Source organism: Phallusia mammillata, chromosome 5 (assembly GCF_965637545.1).
Source record: "Phallusia mammillata chromosome 5, kaPhaMamm4.hap1.1, whole genome shotgun sequence".
In the NCBI taxonomy this organism is placed as follows: Eukaryota; Metazoa; Chordata; class Ascidiacea; order Phlebobranchia; family Ascidiidae; genus Phallusia; species Phallusia mammillata.
The window spans coordinates 1,926,639-1,949,184 of record NC_137256.1 but is presented as its reverse complement, the minus strand read 5'-3'; the positions used below and the strand labels follow the sequence as shown (position 1 = coordinate 1,949,184).

The 22,546-nt window shown below is 37.9% G+C and overlaps 1 protein-coding gene across 2 annotated transcripts in view; it reads left to right on the top strand.

Annotated features, from left to right (window-relative positions):
• LOC145230713 (hemicentin-1-like) overlaps positions 1-22,546 on the top strand; it is a 71,750-nt gene that overhangs the window by 23,133 nt on the left and 26,071 nt on the right. For both annotated transcript variants that reach the window (XM_080096222.1, XM_080096221.1), the window contains exons 34-68: positions 248-440; positions 1,058-1,227; positions 1,488-1,645; positions 2,235-2,361; positions 2,793-2,899; positions 3,356-3,533; positions 4,198-4,368; positions 4,875-4,988; positions 5,303-5,496; positions 5,990-6,116; positions 6,550-6,692; positions 7,149-7,381; positions 7,842-7,972; positions 8,308-8,504; positions 8,915-9,106; positions 9,654-9,846; positions 10,240-10,362; positions 10,727-10,891; positions 11,527-11,677; positions 12,154-12,290; positions 12,830-13,028; positions 13,776-13,935; positions 14,228-14,343; positions 15,258-15,447; positions 15,748-15,897; positions 16,292-16,462; positions 16,872-16,987; positions 17,326-17,531; positions 17,911-18,003; positions 19,003-19,199; positions 19,755-19,880; positions 20,101-20,256; positions 20,881-20,962; positions 21,754-21,869; positions 22,282-22,456. In XM_080096222.1, the coding sequence (XP_079952348.1) occupies positions 248-440; positions 1,058-1,227; positions 1,488-1,645; positions 2,235-2,361; positions 2,793-2,899; positions 3,356-3,533; positions 4,198-4,368; positions 4,875-4,988; positions 5,303-5,496; positions 5,990-6,116; positions 6,550-6,692; positions 7,149-7,381; positions 7,842-7,972; positions 8,308-8,504; positions 8,915-9,106; positions 9,654-9,846; positions 10,240-10,362; positions 10,727-10,891; positions 11,527-11,677; positions 12,154-12,290; positions 12,830-13,028; positions 13,776-13,935; positions 14,228-14,343; positions 15,258-15,447; positions 15,748-15,897; positions 16,292-16,462; positions 16,872-16,987; positions 17,326-17,531; positions 17,911-18,003; positions 19,003-19,199; positions 19,755-19,880; positions 20,101-20,256; positions 20,881-20,962; positions 21,754-21,869; positions 22,282-22,456 (5,457 nt within the window). The remainder of the gene's footprint in view (positions 1-247; positions 441-1,057; positions 1,228-1,487; positions 1,646-2,234; positions 2,362-2,792; positions 2,900-3,355; positions 3,534-4,197; positions 4,369-4,874; positions 4,989-5,302; positions 5,497-5,989; positions 6,117-6,549; positions 6,693-7,148; positions 7,382-7,841; positions 7,973-8,307; positions 8,505-8,914; positions 9,107-9,653; positions 9,847-10,239; positions 10,363-10,726; positions 10,892-11,526; positions 11,678-12,153; positions 12,291-12,829; positions 13,029-13,775; positions 13,936-14,227; positions 14,344-15,257; positions 15,448-15,747; positions 15,898-16,291; positions 16,463-16,871; positions 16,988-17,325; positions 17,532-17,910; positions 18,004-19,002; positions 19,200-19,754; positions 19,881-20,100; positions 20,257-20,880; positions 20,963-21,753; positions 21,870-22,281; positions 22,457-22,546) is intronic.

The following is a 22,546-nucleotide window of genomic DNA, read 5'->3' as shown; positions in this document are numbered from 1 at the left end:
CTTGTCTCATTTAAGACAATTGCTTGTTGTTTAAAAATGAAGCGAATACATAATAACCGTGAGAACCAAACAAAAGTTTGAAAATGGTTGAGTACGTGTGTATGTGCAATATACGCTAAGTCACCTTTTTAGTTTTTGTCTTCAAAATCTGCCTAAACGGTAAAAAAGGAGGAAAAATGTAAAAAAACTCTGATATAACTAGAACGAAACGTCTATAATTTTCCACTCGTATTTTTGTCTTGAACAGACGCACGAGAGTCAGATCGCGGCAAATATACTTGTGTGGCATCGAACGAGGTCGGTGTGGAAACACAACATCATAATCTGGACGTGCTAGTGCCTCCAGTGGTAGCGAACCCTAATGAAGAAGTTGTAGCTGTGGAACACGACACTACCACTCTGTATTGTAATGTATACGCACATCCAACTGCAGATATAAGGTAGGTTTGAGATGAATTTTGATACTGACGAATCCGGTTAATCGCATAACCAATTGGCAAATTGTCTTTATACAATTAAACGGTTCATGCAATAAACGGAACACACCTTTGTCTGTATAAAACTGCGTCCAGCGAAACTTTCAAGGAAAGTGCTAGTTAATCTGTGATTGGCGTGAATTGGACGGTTACATACGCTGTACCCTTGTATCAGCACATTTTCTCAAACTACAGGCCTCGTACTGAATCGAACATATGTTTTGGACTAAATGTTTGTTGTCTTCGCAGAAATTTCCAAAATACACTTAATTAACAGATCACTTTTCAGGGTAACGTTTTTATGTCTTTACATAAGCTGTTGCTGCCGGGCATAATAGAAACTTTACAGAGCTCTTCTGACAATTGCATTTTGGCGTCCTATACAGTTCGCCTTCATCAGGGCAAATAGCGTTGAATGCGTGCGAAAAAACAATTGCCAGAAAAACTCTATTAAGCTGTTTTTACGTCAAGTTACAAAAATAATAAAAAATGACCAAAGTTGCTGAATCAGTGGCGTGGTTAGAACAAGATTCGAACCCATCACTTTTCGATGTTTAATTTCATTATTTCCTGTGCATTAGGTGGGAAGTATACGGTACACCAGTTGTGGAAGGTGGCAGGTTCAGTTTGACCGAAAACAACCAACATTTGACGATCACCGATGTAGCAGTGTCTGATGCCACCGAATATACTTGTATTGCGACTAATATTGTGGGTCGTGCAACTAAACAGACAACTTTAATCGTGCATGGTAGGTGTGATGGGATAAATCTATTGTGTTACTTCAGTAAATGCTTATCAATTTTGACTAAAACTGATTACTATTGACGACATAACGAAGATTTGCCTTTTTAGACTTTTTGATGCATATAGATTGTATGTATGTAGTAGGTATAAAAATATTACAAATCGTCGATATGTAGAGTATGTAATTACAATAAGACAGGTTTAAGGCAACTTATTTTTTAAAAATTTTCGATAATAACGTAACAATCCGTTTCTCTCATCCAGTTCCCGCCACTCTTATTTATCCGACCCAAAATCGCGTGGAGCACACCGTTGTGGAAGATGAGAGCTACGAACTGCGTTGCGTGGCAACCGGGATTCCCCTTCCCACGATCACGTGGCTGAAAGACGGAAATCCGGTGGCTGACACCGCGACACTAAGGGTAGGTTGGATGAGAGTGAGATGCCTAAAGTTTAAATGTGTTTTGGTCAGGTTGTTCAGTGTGTGACGCCACCTCATGGCAAAACTCCCAATTTGGGCTTCATATAAAAATCAATAGAGCTAGTAACACAGGAACTCACTTTACAGGTTTGCAAAGCCGCAGTAGGTGGCGCAACCGACATATTTAAAATGCAATTTGTGTGAAAAATGCTCACGGTTAGGGCTATTAGGGTTGGTCTGAGGTTTCATAATAATAATAACAATAAAATCAACCTAAAAACGCAGTTCTTTATGTCAAATTTAGTCCCTAACCCTATCACAGTTTCACTGTTTTTTAAATAACTGCGCTCTTTACGCCATCTACCGGTATTTAGCAAACCTTTTGTAGTGTGAGTTCCTGTGTTAGTAGCTGTACCAGAAAAATGAGAATCGGACTTGTACCTTCGGGTTCGGGTTTTCTTTAAACTCTGTCTCAGTCATGAAACCATGTTCTACATTCAACAATTAGTTTTTTATTGTAATGTTCAGCCATGTTTCAACCGTTTTTATGCATTTTTCACAAAATCGTTATGACGTATATCCGTTTCCAGGTAACTGACAATGGCGGCGTTTTATCGATATTAAGGGCTGACCCTCTGACACACGAAGGCGCATACGAGTGCGTCGCGGTGAATTTAAATGGAGAGGACAACAGACTTATGTCGTTGGTTGTTCATGGTGAGTGAGGTTTATCTTTGCATTCTTGCTCAAATGCATTTTTTAATTAATGTTTTTTTACCGACTTTTAATATTTTCTATGTTTCACATACTATGAATGTTATGCAGACAAATTCGGTTAATCGCATAACCTATGTGCCAAGCATGTATGCAGTTAACCGGATTTTGCGATTAACCAGATTTCTATGTATTTTAAAATGTTTCACGAATTTTGTTTTTTACGTTGCTTTGTTTCAACTAACCATTGTTGTCTGAAAATTTTAGTAAATTTATTTATTTTTGGCTCTTGATTTTTTTTTATTGTTTGGAATTTGGTTTCTTTTTAGCTCTTATTTTCTACGTACTCTTTTTTTCTTTGTCATTTTTCCTTATTTGTAATGTTTTGTATTTTCTCCAACACAATCTATTCTTTCTATTTATTTTTCATCCAGTTCCTCCCGTCATCATCGGACATTCCCAAGTTCACCACAAGGTCATCGATGTTGGAAGGTCACAAGTTCTAGAATGTCAAATAAAGAAAGGAAAACCAACACCAGAGGTCAGAACGATTTCATATTTAGAATTGAATAAATCTGTGTTTATGTTCAAAGTTGTATTTATCTGTCTGGGAAAAAAATATTTATATAAAATATAATTTGTATTTTATTTCTTAAATATAATGAAAAATATTTTTTTTGGTTATACTAGGAGCAAACAAGATAAAATCTCATTAACAAACAGATAAAACCTATGTGAGTTTTGCAGCCTAATATCATTGATAATGACATAAGCATTTGCCAAATAGGAAAAACAAAAAGCATGTCGCTTTTTCGACTATTTCCGTTACGTTTCTCATTGAATACATTCCTTCTAATGCCTTCCGTTTTTCGATTAAACTTTGCGTAGAATTTAAGTCTTCCAAAACCTTTCATTGAAAAAACAGTTTAGCATTTATTTGCCATTTTTCCCAATAATTCAATATTTTTTAACTTCTCTATTACGATCCAACCTACAGATCAAGTGGTACAATCGGGACAACCAGCTCATCACGACACCACGTGGCCTAGTTTTCACCAATGGGAAACAGCGACTTCATATATTGAGCGCTCAACTAAGTGATGTGGGAAATTACTGGTGCGAGGCAACTAATGTGGCTGGAAAGTCACGGAAAGATTTCACACTAGAAGTTATTGGTAAGTTTCAAGTGAAGTTTAGTTTTTTTATAGGATCTTTTCCTTCAATAGTAGGCATCCTATGTCGTAGATAACTGAACATATCTATTTAATAAATTCGTCGATCAACTGATGTGGTGCTAAACAAAATACTAGTTGTTTTTCAAGAACTTGTAATTTTGTTATCTATTTAAAAAAGAGGGGCTGACGATGCCCATACAGACGAAATATACATCGGTTTTAATACAGCTATGTTAAACTGATTGTTGTTAAGATGCACCGTTGCTTTCAATTTAGTGTTACTAACTTTGTAGTGAAATAAAAATAGCTGAATTTTTAAACGAAATACTTCAGAAGAGGGCCAGACAATCAGCATCAGATAAATCTTATATTTTCGAACAAAAATATTAATTTCACCTAAGGTATCGTCAGTTTCTGTCTTATCCATATAATTTGATAAGTCGGTCGGCCACCACTCTGTTACACAGGCTGATTCCTGTAGTCTGTTATCACATTACAATTGCAGCTGAATTTGTTTTGGAATTTTGTTTGTAATTGGTGTTTTACTCCCCTTGATCGAGGACTATGTATTGCTTTGCTCAGGTGGTACAACACACCTTGCCACCAACAAACTTGCATTTTTTCATGTGATGACGTCATACGACTATTTTATTTTTTCTTGTAGTTTCCCCGACAATAAGGGGTGAAGGGGAAACCACCGGGGTAAGCGTCGTGCTCGATAATAACGTCACAATGGAGTGTCAAGTTGAGGGAATCCCCATGCCTATGGTCACGTGGATGAAAGACGGAATCCCATTGGTTGAGCTGAGAACTGGCGATTACAGTGTGTCAGCGGGTGAGGAATTGTTTAAATTTTGTTGTGTGTTGTTTTATGTGCTTACTATGTTATGTGAACTCGTATGCTTGACTGAAACCAGTCCTAAATCGTTAATGCGGACCAACTATAATGTTCATATATTTTGCACTGATTGATAATAACAGTTTGTTTTTTGTTTTTGTATAACCATTATCCTGTGGTAGCTCGCATTGTTGGTTAAACTTGGCAGCAGCCGACTTTTTCGGAGTAGTCAGGTTTAAAGCTACCGATTTTTTCCAAGTTTACCAGGATTACTTTACTAACAGTGAACACACGAACACACGATGCTGACATAACGTGTTACCTTATGCATTTGATAGTAATGCAAGTGTTTTGGGAGATTCTTTTCGCAAAATGCAGTGTTCGCTGAATTTGGAAATAAAGTGTTTTGATATAAGAATAACAACAGCAATTTTAAGTCAAAATTATTGATTTCGTGGGTATGTAAGTTTCTTACTAAGTGATTTTTTTCCTGCTGATTTCAGGTGGGACTCGACTGACAGTTTCTGAGGCACAGGAAAGCGAAGGTGGCAAGTACACATGTGTGGCAGAAAATGACGCCGGAACTTCATCGAAAGATTTCTTGCTCGATGTTTATCGTAAGTTTTCTTCATGTCAATCTTTTTTTGTTTTATCATAGTACGCCGGGCCTATGAAGGCGTAATACCTAATCAAGTCGGTCTCGCAAGCATTCCCATGTCGCAGGGCGTAGGCTAGAAAAATCTAGCCTACGGTGGGATTCGAACCCACGACAAGAGATTTTCTGGGACCAACTGAGCTGCACAGGTTTAGTGGAAAACCCGCCGAAAGTCGAATCATCCCAGTATGAATATATTTATCTTAGCTTTCTTGTTTTAAGTTTTTTACTTAAAAAACTTGTTTCAAAAATAATTTCTTTTTTCACCCCCGGCAGTGCCACCTAGTGTGGGCGGAGACGACATAGAGAACATAACAGTTGTGGAAAACACACCAGTGACGATGGTTTGTGACATTGACGCATTTCCACCTCCAGTAATCACGTGGTACAAGAATTCCGGCCCACTTTTGATGAAACCTGGAATCCGAATTTCACAAAACGGAAGACAACTCGATATTACATGGACACAGGTAGACGGGGAAAAAAATAACTGGTTGGCTGATATATTCTTTAAATCAGTGTTTCTCAAAAAAATGTTTTAATAGAGTTGTTTGTCTGACTGGTGTAAAGTGATACAAAATACTTTAAGGCATACTTGGCATCATGTACATTAGCTCGCAACAATTTTGCTTTATTGCTCTCGGTATAATCTCTCGATTGATAGCCCTCTAATTTAAACATGTTTAGTTAGGAATTTTCATCCAAAGTTTTACATTTTTTTGAAATAAATAAAGACATTTGCTCGCAACGATTTTTCTCTACTGCTCTGATAGTGCCCAAAGTTCTTCAACTCAAAACAAGTAGTTTATATATGTTTACACCAGTTAGATAATAAAAGCTACACTTGATATGCAACGTGATGTGCGAAACGTTTGTTCAGTATTTTTAAATATTGAATATTTCAACTTCTAATGTTTTCAATACTTCAGTGGCTTCTAATTTAATTCTTTCTTCCATTCACAGGAAGATGACGCGGGACTTTATCATTGTGACGCAACAAACGTGGCTGGAAGGAAACAGAAATATTTCAAGTTGACTGTTCACGTGATCCCAACCATAGCTGGTCCGCCATATACAACTCTTAACCACGGTAGGTCACCGACGTCACTATGGATTTTACGTCACAGTAATATATTGTGATGACGTCGAGTAATTGGAAGTGTGGCTCAGTGATTAAAAGCATAGAAATGTATTTGTGGTTTGCTGTGTTTCATGCTTTCAAATTAAAATGATTATTGATTTGCAATATTTTGAAAAGTTTTAACGCACATATTTTTTTGTATTTTTATTGGCATTCCTTGAAAGATATTAAGAACTACTTAAAAATTAGGACTTACGCGTTTTAATTCACAAACCAACCCCGTTTAGGTCCTTTACCAGCAAATAGGACATCTGAATTCTGCCTTTGACTGCAATATCACTTAGATAAATGCCATCTGAAATAATCTTCTTGTCATTTTCCACATAGTTGTAATTTGCCATATATTACATTTCACCATTTGTTTTCATTTTTTCACTTCCAGTTGTGGGCGATCGCATCCACATGATTTGCGACCCCGACGGGATTCCCCTTCCAGTGATCACGTGGCTTAAGGACAGGGAGTTTCTCCCAAGTGACGCAACTCTGAAAGGTGACGGAAGGGTTCTGGATATCTTCTCTGCTCAGGTCAGTTACGAATCAACCGTATCTTAGCGGTCTATTCTCCCAATATTCAGACTTTAGTGTTAATTACATTCCTAAAAGTCTTCTATACTTTACAAAAACATAATTACCTTAATTTCAAAAGTCTGCACAAGTTTTCATTATTTATAAACATGACAGATTTCAAGTTTTTATAACCAGTGATGACAGCATAATCCAACATAAACTGTATTACGCCAGGTCTGTAAGAAGGTGTCGAATTTGAGTTTTCTAAGCATTCCATCCGCAGACATAGATTTTGTAGCCCAGCCTTTAGCATGAATTATTAGGAGACCAACTTGATTCGATATAATACCTCTTGTGGTCTAGAGTTTATATTGTTAAGTTGCAAATCGAGATAAACGAGACAAGACACATTTTTTACTTTCATTGCGAAATATTGGCTCATATTTATAATCCAACCTCTCATTTAACTTTCAGATTTCTCATTCCGGTTTGTTCGTCTGCAACGCGAGCAACGTCGCCGGATCTGACTCCAAAACTTATCACGTGATTGTGTCCGAACCTCCCTCAATCGCCGACAACGATGACGTCACGATGGTGGTTGTGAATCGCGGTGACCTATTGACCTTGGAGTGTGACGTAACAGGCACACCTGCCCCAGAAATCGTGTGGCTGAAAAACCGAAGACCACTGTCGAAATTTTTTGACAAGTAAGTTGTTTGTTGAACTATTCGGTACTCGTGTCTAGAACTATATCGGATAATAACTGAGTTGTGTTAGATTTGATTTTTGTGTTTTAAAACTGTATCTGTTGATAGCTTTTTGAAATAGGAATACGGTTCGGAAGTCCTACAGTGATATTCGATATTGTTTTTATGGAAGATTCGGTTCTCATGTATTAGAATTGTAAGCGGATTGTAAAAAAATAATAATAAATTTTTCTCTTAAGATTCGAAAGTTATGTTCTAGAATTGTAACCGATATTAGCTTTTTTCACATACGATTCTGTTCTCTTGTGTTCTGAAACTATTTCGAATATAAAATAAATATTTCGATGCCTGTTTATATTTCTTTTCATCCTGAGCATTCAAAACTCCATTGATTACTTTATTAAGGTTTATGTATTAAGCATGGTTTAATTTTGTTGTTTTGCTCCAACATAACTTCCAGAGCTCAAGTCCACGAGCAAGGAAGATTTCTAGTTGTGGAAGATTCAGATGTAGAAGATGCGGGGAAATATACTTGCACTGCCCGGAATCCTGTGGGGGAAGATAAAAAACATTTCCAAGTCGATGTGAACGGTTTGTAAACTTTCAGTTTCGAATATCTTCATCTTGTATAACCTGCCACGGGATCTTGTATATTGCAAATTCATGTGATACTATTAACTCAAATACTTGCTGATGTTATCTTTAGTGATACTTTAAAACATATACGTTGTATTTTTGCCATTTTTTTCCTGCATCGTGTGTAAAAAAGCATACCTGTCTTACGAAAACCCACAAAGTTCACTAAAACTTTAATGCACAGTAACAAACATCACAATTCCAATATGTTTTGCGCGTTTTCTGATAGGCTCAACACCGAAATTCAACACGCTTATTAAACAATGCCAACTTGTTGTTTAAACTTTTAGTTCCACCCTCGATTCGCGACAACGATGAACCTGAGAGCCGCTGGGTGGCGCAAGGTGACAACATCTCGCTGACGTGTGATGCGGAGGCGATTCCGGTTCCCACGATCCAGTGGTTGGTGAACGGTGAACCTTTGGCTCCTTCACCACGGGTTCGAACCCAGTCAGGAGGAAGGACGCTGTTCGTCTCCAAAGCAAAGGTTGGTGGTTGTTATCTTGCTGTACAGATGTGGAAATAATGCGACTTGAAAAATCTTAACAATCTTTCCTGGACATGACCTTTAAAAGTTATTTGATCAAAAAAAAGCTACCAGAGAGCTTGTATATAGTGAATAGATGTAATTGTAGACCTTTAAACAATTGCTTTAGTAATCAATACACGCCAAACTGTCTGCAATTAACTGCATTTATTGTAAACAAGCTTTTTAGAAGTTATTAGCAAGCTACTTTCCATGTCCGTGTCTAGTACTCATGAACTTGTATAAGTATGCAAGTTTTCGATGATATTAAAACACCATAATGGTCACGTTTGCAAATAAAGGTATTGACGGTGTACGAACTCAGGTACTCGATCCCATTGCGTAATATAACGCCAATCTAATTTTTGCAGAACAGCGACGCTGCCCGCTACACTTGTGTTGCAACGAACGCCGCCGGAAGCTCGTCACGTGACATCGACCTTGACGTCTACTCGACCCCGAGCATCGCAGGAAGTGACATAGTCGACCGGCATGACGTCAATCGCGGAAGTGCCTTCAACGTCAGGTGTGACGTCACAGGAGTCCCAATGCCCGATATCGAGGTTGGAAAAAAATAATGCTTTCAAATTTTCAAGATTGTTGCACAGGAAACTTCTTGCGTATGAAAGCCGGTTAATCACAAACCCTGTTTAATTGCATACTGAAACTCAAAGTGCATTTTACCCAGGCTTTTTGGGTTGACGTATTCAACAGGGTTTCAAAATTAAAGTACAGATTATCCACGTGTATACATGCGCCCTGGTATATTTGACCAACTGTCTGCCTACCTTTTTAAGCTTTTCCCTAAACAAAACATAAAATTTTGAGGTGTTATGCGGCTTCTCATTACAATCTGTATTTTACGTTGCCAATTATTATCTTAACGCTAACCACAAATATGATATGTAATAAAATTCATTGTGGGTATTGCAGCTCCCCTGGGAAACACTAATGACGTCCAAGTGGCTCTGGGTGAAAATAATAGTTTAGCTTATCATTCGTTAAGAAACTATTCCGGTTAATTGCTTATCCCGGTTATTAGCAAGGAAAAGCTCGGGACTTCAATTGCTAACAACTACATTTGCTAATGCAACCTGTCTTGATCATCAGTGGCAGAAAGACGGTTTCCGTATCGCGACCTCAATACATGGAGTGTTGGGTGGCAACGATGAATACACTTTATCAGAAGGTGGAAGATATCTGATGGTTGCGTCAGCCGAACTGAGACATTCAGGAGATTACATGTGCAGAGCGATCAACCAAGCTGGAGAAGACACCAAACTACATCAAGTCAACGTCAGGGGTAAGTAAACCATGTGTGTGACGTAATACCTGATTCGGTGTTTTTTTGACCAACAAATAGTGTGTGAATGCCCGTACTTGAAGAATCGAAACAAAAACATGTACAGTTGAATTCGTGTTTATTTTTGAAAACCGTATACCATTCAATCAAGGGGACCTAATTGATTTTGTATGTTTTTTTTGTTCCTCTTTCCAAACAAGAAATGATGGTCCAAGCATATATAAAATTGCAACGTTGCTTGAACTATTTAATTGAAAAATAAAAATCAAATGTGATCTATGTTGTTAGAAAAAAGTTTGAAAACTGTTGCACCAAGTTATCTAAATTTATCTAAAAACGCCTCTAACTGGTACTAACTGGTAAGTCTAAATTTTTATTTCTCCTTTTTTTTAGAACCACCTTCCATCAACGATCGTGAGAGTTCTCCCGATGACGTCACAACGCACGTGAACACACCGACATTGCTACGTTGTTCCGCTTACGGGATTCCAACTCCAGCTATACATTGGCTCAAAGGTCAGAAACTAGAAAGAAATGTGACCTCTCTATTATGTGAAAATAATTTAGATTGTGAAATTTCATTATTGCCTTATTCAAATAGAATCATGTGAACAAGTTATCAACAAACTAAACATGGAACATATACAAAGTATTTAGCATAACCAAGTCACATAAGTTAATCTAAAACAAAATGAACTGAAGAAGCTTCGAATTATACCAATTGGTTAAATTTTCCTTAACCTTTCCCCACCGTAAAATTTTTACGCAGCTTTGTGAAATTTGGACATATCCGTGTTGGAGCACTATTACTGTCAACATGTCTTTAGTCTGTAACCAGGGTTTTGGTAAGAAAACTGTTCAAATCTATGGGTTTTCTCAGACGGTCTGCGCTTGGATTTGACAAACTCCACGACAATGTCGAGCCAGTTTGGAGGCAGATATCTTCGAATCCACAACACTTTGTTGGAAGACGAAGGAAGTTATACTTGTGTGGCGAGTAACGATGCCGGGGACGCGACCAAAAGTTTTAATCTTCATGTGAACGGTAAATTTTTTCAAGCAGGGTTCCAAACATATTTACCTCACCGCCACATTTCCTTTATCATTATTTCTTTAAGTAAGAAGTAATAAGACCGAATATATTGATGTCTTTGTTTAACTTACTTTAAACTGTCCATGTAAATTTGCTTAAAAGATTGTCTTACTGCCAAACTTAGTCTTGAGTTTTGTAAATTATATCTTGCCCAGCATTAAGACATGGATAGCAGTGGCTCGCAAACTTTTCTGATTATTCGAAAGCGGTTCTTTTGTTAAATCAATACTTATTTCAGCTGCAAGCTGCCACGAAAAACTCTAACATAGCAACTGAAAACAAAGCGAAAAACTTTAATCAACCTTTACAAGAATTAATGTAATTTAATGGTGAAAATAACGGCCCAAATTGACGTAAAAAGCGACATGCTTTATATTTCAAACATTTCGGCAAATGCTCATGCCATCATCAGTGATATGAAGGCCATATTAGTTACACCCGTTTATACACACTTGAGTGACGTGAAGAAATGATAAAAAGGTGCGAAACAAGCGGCGCATAAAAACGATAGATAAAAAGGTGCGCAGAAGCGAAGTGTAATACAATTTATTACCAAAGTGACATAAATCCAACAAACATGTTTTCAGTCCCTCCTGTGATTGAGGGATCAGACCAACGTGCACCCGCACCAATCGGTGTGCCGATAAACGACACGATCCAACTGCGTTGCGTCATACTTGAGGGAAACCCCTTTCCCGAGATTCGGTGGTGGAAGGGAAGGAATGAGCTTCAATCGGGGTGAGAATAACAAGCAACCATAGAAATCTTATAAACAGACCAGACTCATCCATCTTTGATTACTTGATACAAAGGATCAAAAGTTTTCGAACGGGAAGTATTTAGTTTTGATTTAAATAAGCGACTGATGCCTTGTGACTTTATATATATATATGTCACATCTTGATAGACAAAAAGTTTATTTGGCTTTTGGCACCAAGTTATACCATGATATGCTGGTAGATCGTAACTTGGCTGGTTTTTTAGTTTCATTTTGGCCGGACTATTGTCATCATTAGTAAAACAATGCGTAAAAACAAAATACAATATTTCACCGATAGAATGACATGCAGATGTTCTGTCGAAACGTCTCAATTTTTAAATGACCACATTTTAAGTTGTTTTAAAGGCTAGATGGTTTCTTATCAAAACTTCTATTTAAGCACATGTCATATGTACCAGATATAGTAACTCAAATGTGAACATTTTTATTTCAGTTCTCGCACTCATATATCGTCACGTGGTCAACTGATTGAAATTCACGACAGCAAAATGTCGGATACGAGCAGATACAGATGTACGGCGAACAACGTGGCAGGAGACGATAGCAAGTCATTTGACGTTGAAGTACAAGGTGAGGTGATATTATAGTTGTGAGGACGAAAATCAGGTCGGCATCTTGTACGACAATCTACAATACTGCTGATGTATTGTTTAAGCGATTTGTAACTACATTCTTTCGTTTCGCCAAAAATCGTGTACACGTTTAACACACTAAATACACACTAGCTCTTAATAATTGGTCCATATTGTTTTTAAACGTTTTTACTTTTTTTTATCAGGCCTTTTTCCACCTTTAGGTCCAAAAAGAGTCGTTCAATTCCAAAATTTTCACGTATCACATATAGTTGTCTAAAGTTGTGCGCAGTAACTTTTGATCCCAATTTACCCAACAGTTTGCTCAAATTCGTTATCCATTAAGTGATTATGTGAAAATAACATTATTGATTAACCTACCTCCTACCATGTATTCCACCATAGTTCTGAAAATGTGATCTAGCTGAGGTTGCGAAGTTTTCTGCTAAAAAACACCGAAGTGAAAATTTCAATCAAAAATGACGAAAAATAATTATGTCAGATGAACATTGAATTATCACTTATATTTCATTACAGTTTCACCGAACTTCAACAACGGAGGTGAGACTGACCTGGTTGACGTCAACGAAGGTTCTCCTCTCCACATCCACTGTAAGATCAACGCTGTTCCCGCTCCCGTACTCACGTGGTACAAGGATGGGCGACCTTTGAACCCACAAGATAGTGACGTATACATCTTCCCTGGAGGCCGAACGCTTCAGATCATCAGTGCAAAGTTGGTTAACTTGTTATTAGGTTGTTTTGTGAACTTGAATTACGAACTAGTTTCTTTTATTTTGATTTTTGTCATTGTAGCTTGCTGCTAGACATCCTAAACCAGTGGTTCTCAAACTCTTTTACTGTCGGGGCGAAATGTTAGCTTTTTAGGTGTGATAGGAGCCGCTAAAAACTAGACCTCAAAAAATCACTAAAGATTATTACCTTATGGTGGTTTTCCGAGGTCTGGTGCGGGCCGTAAAAATGGTAGTTGGGAGCCGCATGCGGCCCTGAGAGCCGCGTTTGAGAATCCCTGCCCTAAACGATAATAATAATTCATATCATTTGTGCAAAGTTGGTTACCTTGTTATTTGATCCATGGATTCAAATCACGAATTATTTTCTTGATTTTTTTCTTGTTTTAGTGATACGGTTCATTCTATTACCGTATAGCATACGTAGCAAATACCGTATAGTCTGTTGCAGCTTGAAACTTGTGTAGTAGTTTCAATAATTGATCGAGCTCATTTTTGTTCGTGTCTATGTTGAAAGTCAAAACAAAAAGTTTAAATGAAACTAACATTTTTCAACAGGTTCTTTAGGTATAAGGATAAAAAAGTTAGTTAAAATGGAAACTACTGGTGTGGAATGCGGAATTGTTGGCTAGTGAACACATTAGCGTAGTAAAAACTGTGTATCATAGATGATTAAAACTCGATCATAAATGTCGATCATAAATGAATAACACTTGTTTTGCTATCAACAGACCATCTGATGAAGGAGTTTATACTTGTGTTGCCACAAACGATATCGGAAGTGACGACAAACAAACTCGGGTTTCGGTGAATGTGGCGCCCTCTATCGGTGACAGAAGTAATTTGCCACAAAATGTTGAACCGAGTGTGGGTGACCCATTCACACTCAGTGTAAGTTGCAGTAACCATTTTAAATGGGTTGTTTGGTGACCATATTTTTAACCACATTATGATATGTCATTCACAGTCACTATAAGCATAGCGCTACTTTTTGGCCTGTGCATGCAAAAAGGTTGCCGTTTAGAATTTATGATAATCCCTATGATATGTTCTTTTGATTACACAACTAAGTTTTCCGTGTTCTCATCAATGCTGCGCCCGTAGGGTTTCGTAGATGTCGTACCTTACAATGTGATTTAATTTTGTGGGTGTTATACCTTAAAATTGTGGTTACCGGTTGCAGTGTCCAGCAAGTGGAAACCCGGAGCCAGTTATAACTTGGTACAGGAACGGAATTCCACTAAACGTGAGTCTGGAGAAATATTATGCGGAAGACGGAGGAAGACTTTTAACTGTCAGGTATGGCGGAATTTTGTTTGGTTAAAAAATTGAAATTGTGCGTAAAGGTTGACCTAATCTGAAAAAAAGGTCACAGCTATCCTTAGGCTTGCTAGCATTGACCTAAAGTAGCCTATTAGGTTTTTATAAATAGAATTATAACAAACGCAAAGAATATAATTTTGTAAGCCCTGGCCGTTTGAGGTATGATGGTTGGGGAGAGGGTTTGTAATTAAAATAATATTATAATATGGTCGTAATTATTATGTTTGGTTTGTACTTTTGCATGCAGTGACATGCAGTGTTTAGTACCACATATAAAAACGGCATATTAAAAACACAAACTTCCAAATTACATCAAGTCTTCAGACTTGTTTTAATCAACCTGTGTCATTTTACTTCGCAAAAGCAGCACTCGCTTTAAATCTAAACGGTCGTTGCTCCTTGCCTTATCGCCACGGACATATTGCATTCATTTCAGTTGGTTGACCTGAAGCAACTTTAATTAGCATTCCCCTGTTTGCCTGAAAGCATGCGAGTTGCGTTGATTGGTCAAACGCGTCGTTTTTTTAGTTGCCAGGCGCTTCTGCGTTACTTACTTGTTGGCTTGTCGTTCAGAGTCGATGTGTGCGGTTGTCTAAATTTGCTGGTCATAGTTTCAGTGTACATACAGAAATATATCTACATATAAATGTCGTATAGTTTTCAGACTTTTTAGCATTTTAAAAATTAATAACCAAAAATTTTTAACATTTTAAAATTAATAGCCAAGTTTCAATTAGGTGTTTCCAAGCTGAACAAGATACCAGCCTTTTTAGTGCGAGACTGTATTCACTTTATGCAAGCTCAAGCAGTTTTGTTAATGGTTGAGCTAATTTTCTTGTATCCAAAGGATTCGTAACAATTTATCACCCCAAAATTTTCTTTGCGACCAGTGATGCAGATTTAGCCGATTCCGGACACTACGAGTGCAGAGCGAAGAACAAGGCCGGAAGAGACAGCAAGGTTTTTCGCGTAAACGTTCGTGTTCCCCCGACCATCAGCGGACCTCCCTTCGAACGCCGCATTGCCATCAAAGACAGCGCGGTGGTGTTGCTATGCGACGCTAGGGGAATACCCGAACCCGTAAGTACAATCAATTTGATTTCAATCATATTTTTATGAACTGGACTTTTCAAAAATAATTATTTTTGTGAAATTGTGTCGCTATGTTTTTTTTCACAAAGCCAAATCAACTCAACATAATAAGACAAACATTAACCGAAAAAAGAACCGTTTTTGAACCACTATTACACAAGAAGATATTTTTTTATCCAACATGCCTGTTGTATTGTTATGTACGGCTTGATTTTGTGAAATATTAAAGTTATGTAGAGAAACTGTATTAAGGTTAAAATTAATTTTTTTTCTAAATAATTTTTCCAGACTTTGCAATGGGTTAAAGATGGCGTTCCGCTTGATCTGACAACAGTTAGCCACTCACTTATATCAGAAGGGAGACTCCTTATTTTGCTGACTGTGCAAACTAAAAACAACGGAGACTTTACTTGTGTTGCTACTAATGCGGTTGGAGAGGTAAGTGCAATAAAGAACTTATGTAATAAACAGATAATGTACTTGCATTAACAATATCGACTATTAGAACTGCCATATAGAATACAATTACGGTATACAAGCTTTGCGGCAGTTTTGTTTTTGGTAAAACTGTCTGAAGCTTACTTCATGCAAGAGACAAGAAAATTGTATTGAGGTTGTTTTGAGACATAATATTGGCCGTCAACATAAGAATCCTGCCTATAAAGCAAACGCATGCCGTTGAGTCTTCTTGGGCAAGAATGCTGTTTCTTCCAGGAAGTTTTTGTATAAATGCAACTTTGTCACAAAACCAATACAGAATTTTCTTAAATCGGGTCCGAAGGTTATTGGTTCGAACCCCGCCTTGCACATAACCACGTATTTTCTGTACCAGGCTCGCAAGACATACGAAGTAACGACCCACATCGCACCAGTGCTGCCCGACAGTGTGGGTCACATCACAGTAAACCGAGGTGAAAATGCCACCATCAGTTGTGAGGTTGATGCCGTTCCTCTACCCGATGTTCAATGGACGAAGAACGGCGTCCCTGTCGCCCCAACACTGGTAAGTGACGTAAATGGTCGTGACGTAATAGTTACATGACGTAGCAACAGGATGACGTACCACGGCTGAAGATAGTATTGGATGACATGGCCGTGACATTGCAATAAGTTGATGTGCCGTGGCCTCTTGATTGTAGGTGACGTAACAGTCGCTTGACGTAGCTTATATTGGCCAATGACGAGCATTGGGGTTGCGTAGCAATGAAATGGCGTCAAAGTTTGTTACAGGAATGTGACGTAACATTGGTATGTTGGTGACGTAGATATTTACATTCATAATGTATTACGTTACATCGTTTGTGTTCAAACTTTTACGCAATACTGATAGATCACACAATGCCTGATCAGCTTGTAAATAACTTCATGGAATATGTCGGTTGATGAAAGTTAAACATTGGTTTAATACACAGGATGGGAAGATTGAATTTTTATCCAACGATCAAGTCCTCATCCTTAACGATGCACAAGAAGCGGATGTTGGAAGTTATGTGTGCACAGTTTCAAATGATGCGGGAATCAAATCCAGGTCGGTTTTTGATGTTAAAATAAATAAATTTATGCCATCCCAACTCCTGTAATCGCGAACTGGTCAAATAGAAAGTCTTATTTTGTTAGCATCATGGTATTTGGTGTTGATGATTATTGGGTTTGACATTGTACCTTGTAAATGTGGCTGATTATTGCATTGTATAGACGTTTATTGATAGTTGAAGCCTAACCTTTTTCTGCTCTTTGCGAATAACCGGAACAATTTTAGTATCAAACAATTAACCACTGTTCCCTATATGCAATTAAGCGGAATTTGCGAATAACTGAAACGGTCTGCAGTTAACTTTGGGTGATAACTTAAATGTTCGTCTGCAGAAACTTCCAAGTATCAGTGAACGTTTCCCCGAACATATTCGGTGCAGATGTGAGGAATCGAACCACAAACCTCGGTAGCTCTCTTACGCTCTCTTGCGACGTGTACGCCGTTCCCCAGGCAACCATCACGTGGATGAAGGACGGAGCTTTGCTGAGAACTGACGAGCGCGTCACCTTGCGGTCGAGTGGTACCATCTTGCAAATCGGTAGGTGGCGCTAATTAGCCTGATGATGTGTTTTAGAGTGGAGGATTAAAAATTAAACACTTGGTAAAAATCTAGGAACACTACATTGCCTAAAAACTAATTTGATCAAAAACATGAACTGACAGAGATTTTTCTAGCAGTTTTGTATTGATCAAAGATCTATTTATAAACTAAACTGTATTAATGTAAAAACGTCGAGCCAAGCATTTCTCATCATCACCAACTGCTCTGATGAGAGGTAAAGGTAGAAACAGTGTGCACTGTCTGCAACTTAAACTGTATTAGTTTAATTTGAGCTGATTTGCGTTTTACGTGGGAAGGACAAAACCCATTTAGCAAGCACGAGAGTCGATCATGTATTCATTTTTATATTTCACAGGCAAAACCGAGGAATATGACACAGGAGCTTATGTGTGTCATGCATCGAATATTGTCGGTGAAGATAATCAGATCACTAATCTGCGAATAAACGGTGAGAAAAACAATTCCAAGTTAGAACCGTCCTTTGTTGGTGCTTTTGATTTCAAGAAAAGCTAACTACAAATATCCCCCATATAAACATTCCATAAAATATTAGCGCTAAAGAATCTTACAAAAAAATTCTTATGACAAGCATGACAGAGAAAAATTCAAACAGTACACATTTAACACAGCTCTAGGATATTAATTGCCATGATAAATATTAGGGATGGGCCGAGTCGAGCCAGAACCCGAGTACTCGGTATAAGCATCGCTGTTTTCAATGCTCGGTGCTCAGCCGAGCAGTTGCACAAACTGACCCGAGCGTTAAATTTGCATATTCATGCCCTGCTAACATATGTAACTAGTGTTCTAAAGGGTATCTATGAACAAAAACGAATGATTTTTCAAATGCACTAGATGGTGGGAAAACGCGTACTTTATGGGCATGTACAGCTTAATAAAACACCGCCGGTGACGTAAGAGACCTTGTAGAGCTAAAACGTAGAAAGGGGACTTTTGTGACGTCATAATGCACCGAGCGTGCTCGGTCGGGCACCGAGTATTAAAGTGAGATGCTCGGTGCTCGACCAAACAGAACATTTGCAGTTTTGGCATCCCTAGTAAATATACCGATGTAGTTGTTAAAATTGGATGCTATATCCAGTGGTGGAATTCAAATTTTTTGTCAGTCGGTTCTGTCACAAAAGTCATATTTTTCAGCCGGTTCTGTTGGTCAAATTGACAGTAACCAGTAAGGCTAACCGGTTAGCTGATCTCATATCATTTCGTGTGACGGTTTTATAGAACTGCGAACCGGCTAAATGCCACCACTGGATGTGTATAGTTGTTGAAATGGGATTCTAGATTCTTTTTATATTCGGCAATTAATCTTGACATTATTACTTATTACGCATAAAAACATGTTGCTTTTTACAAACATATTCGCAATTGCATTTATTTAATTATCAGCAAAAACTATGTCAAACTTTTCTTTTGTTTGTAATTTTAGTCCCACCCGCAATTGTGACGTCATCAAGAAACGTTGACGTCATACAGGATGACGACACGCGTCTGGAATGTTTAGTCACGGGAATCCCCCACCCTGTGGTTCAATGGTATAAGAACGGCGTGATTGTGACGTCAGACTCGCATGATAATCTCCTTTTATCGGATGAGGGGCAGGCGCTCACTATTGTTTCAGCTCAGGTAGAAAATATTTTTTACAAATAATGTTTTAGTCTGTACTTTTTTTCTGTCTAGCGCTTGTTTGTTCCATGTGCTTGGTCAAGAAAGAGTGCTTTAAAACTATTCAAATTTACACTCATGTTAGTTAGTTTTCCAAAGTTGATTATTTCAAAATTTGACCAAAACGTGAGACTTTAACTGTGGACTTTTAATGATTAGTTAAACATAAAAAATCGAAAGAAAAATTATGAGCCCTTGTTTAACGGTTTAATCAAGACTGAAAGAATCTAAACCTAATGTAATTGAACAGTCAGGGCAAGCTTCGGAATAACGTATCAGATGTTACGACAAATGTGAACCGATTTTTACATATTTTGTTTTGTTAAATCTGGAATTTTTTGTCAAGAACTGGCGACATCAATATACGTATATTTGTAGTGACTGATTTTGTTTCAATTTGGTACGAATCCGCTCAGTTTCAGTCTTGATTTTGCTGCAAGTAGGCGATTTTAACCCCGATTTTGTGAAAATTATTTCGGCAAAATGGCTTTATAATTGTGCAACAAACTTTTCCAGGTACCAGACGGTGTCGAATACATTTGTGAAGCGAATAACGTAGCTGGAACCGAAACAGCAAACTTCTTTGTCAGAGTTCTGGTTCCTCCAGTGATGAGAGAGCAAGATGAAATTCCACATACAGAGGTAAGTTAAAAAATGACAATGTCCGAGAGTTGTTGGTTGGAATCTCAACCATATGTTGTTGTAATAGTTATTGCTACGTTTCAATGAGTATTTATTGGTGGTTCTAGCCTTTACTATGAATTTGTCAATGATAAATGTTATTAACTATCACGCCAAATTACTGCAGATTTTTTAGTTATATACAAGCCTGTAACGTTACTGTTCTTCTCCCATTCAACAGATTCTCGCAGGTGAACTGACAACTTTTGAGTGTCCCGTCGAAGGGGGATACCCCACACCTGAGATTCGATGGCTGAAGAATTCGCGAGCCGTTGAACTTTCAGATCGAGTTCAAATGTTGGCGGGAGGAAGACAACTTCGTATCTTAAACGCTCATGTAAGTTGGGGTGTGAACAACAACAACAACCAATGTTGGGTTATCACAGTACGCCAGGCCCATTGAAGGCGTTATACCGAATCAGCCAGTCTCCCAAGCTATCCCATATATGGCAAGACGAAGACTAGAAAACTCTAGCCTGCGGTGAGATTCAAACCCACTACAGGGGTCTTTGCGGAGGTCGCGCCAACTGAGCTACATTGGCTCAAGTCAAATCACAAGCTCCGTTGTCCGCCTTGTTTGTTACACGTGTCAGCTTCGTAGTAGGGGTTTGCCAGTGCGATCTTATCACCTAAGATGAATATATGCATACTGAGATCAGTCCTCAGGCGTACATGTGGATGTTGACTTAGATAGAAAGTTGGAAGTTTGTCTTTTAAGTTGAATAAACATAGACATATGACGACACAAGTATTGCCGAGTGTAAAGTCAGGAGCTCTACGGATGATTTTAACTAATCATCTATGTTTTAATCAATACAAACCATTTTAGGAAGATTTGATTTTAATCAAGATATTTAAAGACTTGTTTGCGGATTCCTGTGATTCTACCTGCTGAAATATATTGCAATATGCATATGAATTACTTTAAAACGATCGTAAATTGATAACAACATTCTTACAGGAGACAGACAGTGCAACTTACAGCTGTGTGGCATTGAATCAAGCTGGAAGTGCAAGCAGCAGTTTTCTACTTGACGTTTACGGTGAGTGTAAAATGTGAAACAAGAATAATAATAAAATATTTCACTGACAATGGTCGTCTGCCGCCTCTCTTGATTTTGTATATTTGATAATAAGTGAAGACAGTTCCGTTGGTCACCGCCCTGTTACACAGGCTGATTCCTGCAGTCCAGTGGTGGCCAACCTATGGCGCATTGCCTTCTTTTGATAATCATGAAAATTAAATTAATAAACTAATAAATAAATAAAGTAAGCCAGCCCTATTAATTATATACATATATATTCATGCACAACATTATTCAAACATATCTTTATTTCCACTATTCTTCTTGCAGTTAAAAATATGAAAAAATTATAATCACCAGTCACCACGTTTTTTGTCAGTTTACAATTGCGGCTCGTTCCGGTCAAAGTATATCTAAAACACAAGTAGTCCAACCCATTGTTACGCGATAGAGCGTCATGGACGCCATTTTGTGTCCAAATGAATACAGCAGGTATAGAGAAAAACACATAAATATGGCGCATCCAACACAGTATGTTAAAAAGTTGGCGAATGGTATGTAGAAGGTTGGCCCCCCCTGCTATCCTTGTATTACAAGTTGGTGGTTGCTGGTAGATTATACTTACACATTTATTTTTGGGATATGCTGTTTGCACTTTTTATTTTTCAGTAAGTGAGCAGATAGCTTACCGATTTGACAGCTGTGATTTATACATTGCGTTTTTCTTTCTTTTTTATCAGAGTTGTCGATTTTTGCTTTGCTTTCCTAAATAATACCTGAAGTCACTGCTAATGTTCGTATATTTTCAGTTCCACCCATGTTCCTCTCGCCCGAATCGGATGAGATCACGGTATTTGTCGGACAACCAATTATGCTGGATTGCTCGGTTATCGGAATTCCAACACCAGGGGTCTCATGGAGCAAGGTAAGTGACGTAATTACTTGTTACGTCATATGCGGTCTATCTGTCAGGTCTTTGTATGTTGTTCACTAATGTACTCCGTTTTTGTAAGTTTAAAACGTTGACAATGTAAAAGTCCCGGCTAGACTCTTATTTTATGTTTAATTTTTTAATTTTTTTAATTAAGAAAAAAGGGATGCCAAACGCAGTTGCCAAAATTTGGTAAATTGGGTAAAAAGACGGTCGATTTTGTTGGTTTTCCACTAGTTTTTTTTCTCTTTCTTATAGTTAAAGTTTCGTTCTCTGGGTCTCCGAGTTAAATTTAACACTGCTAACGTTGAATAACTTGCATTTTGCGAAATAGAAGAGCATCGTTTGCTCTGTCAAAGAATTTAATAAAAAGATTTGACCGAAAACATTTTTGTTAAATGTTCAGGACGAATCTCCTCTTCGTGACATCACAGGTAATCCTGCGGACCGGGTTCGAACCTTGCTCGAGTCGCAGCAGATTTTTATCAGCAGTGCTGTAGTGGGAGACACTGGATTGTACAGTTGTATGGCAAATTCTATTGCTGGGAATGAGAACAAAGACTTTGATGTGAAAGTTTATGGTGAGTTGTTTTGTGTACAATTCAAAAAACGTCGATTTGAGACAGTCAGCCCATTTATAACTATGTACACAATAACTACCGATCATAAAA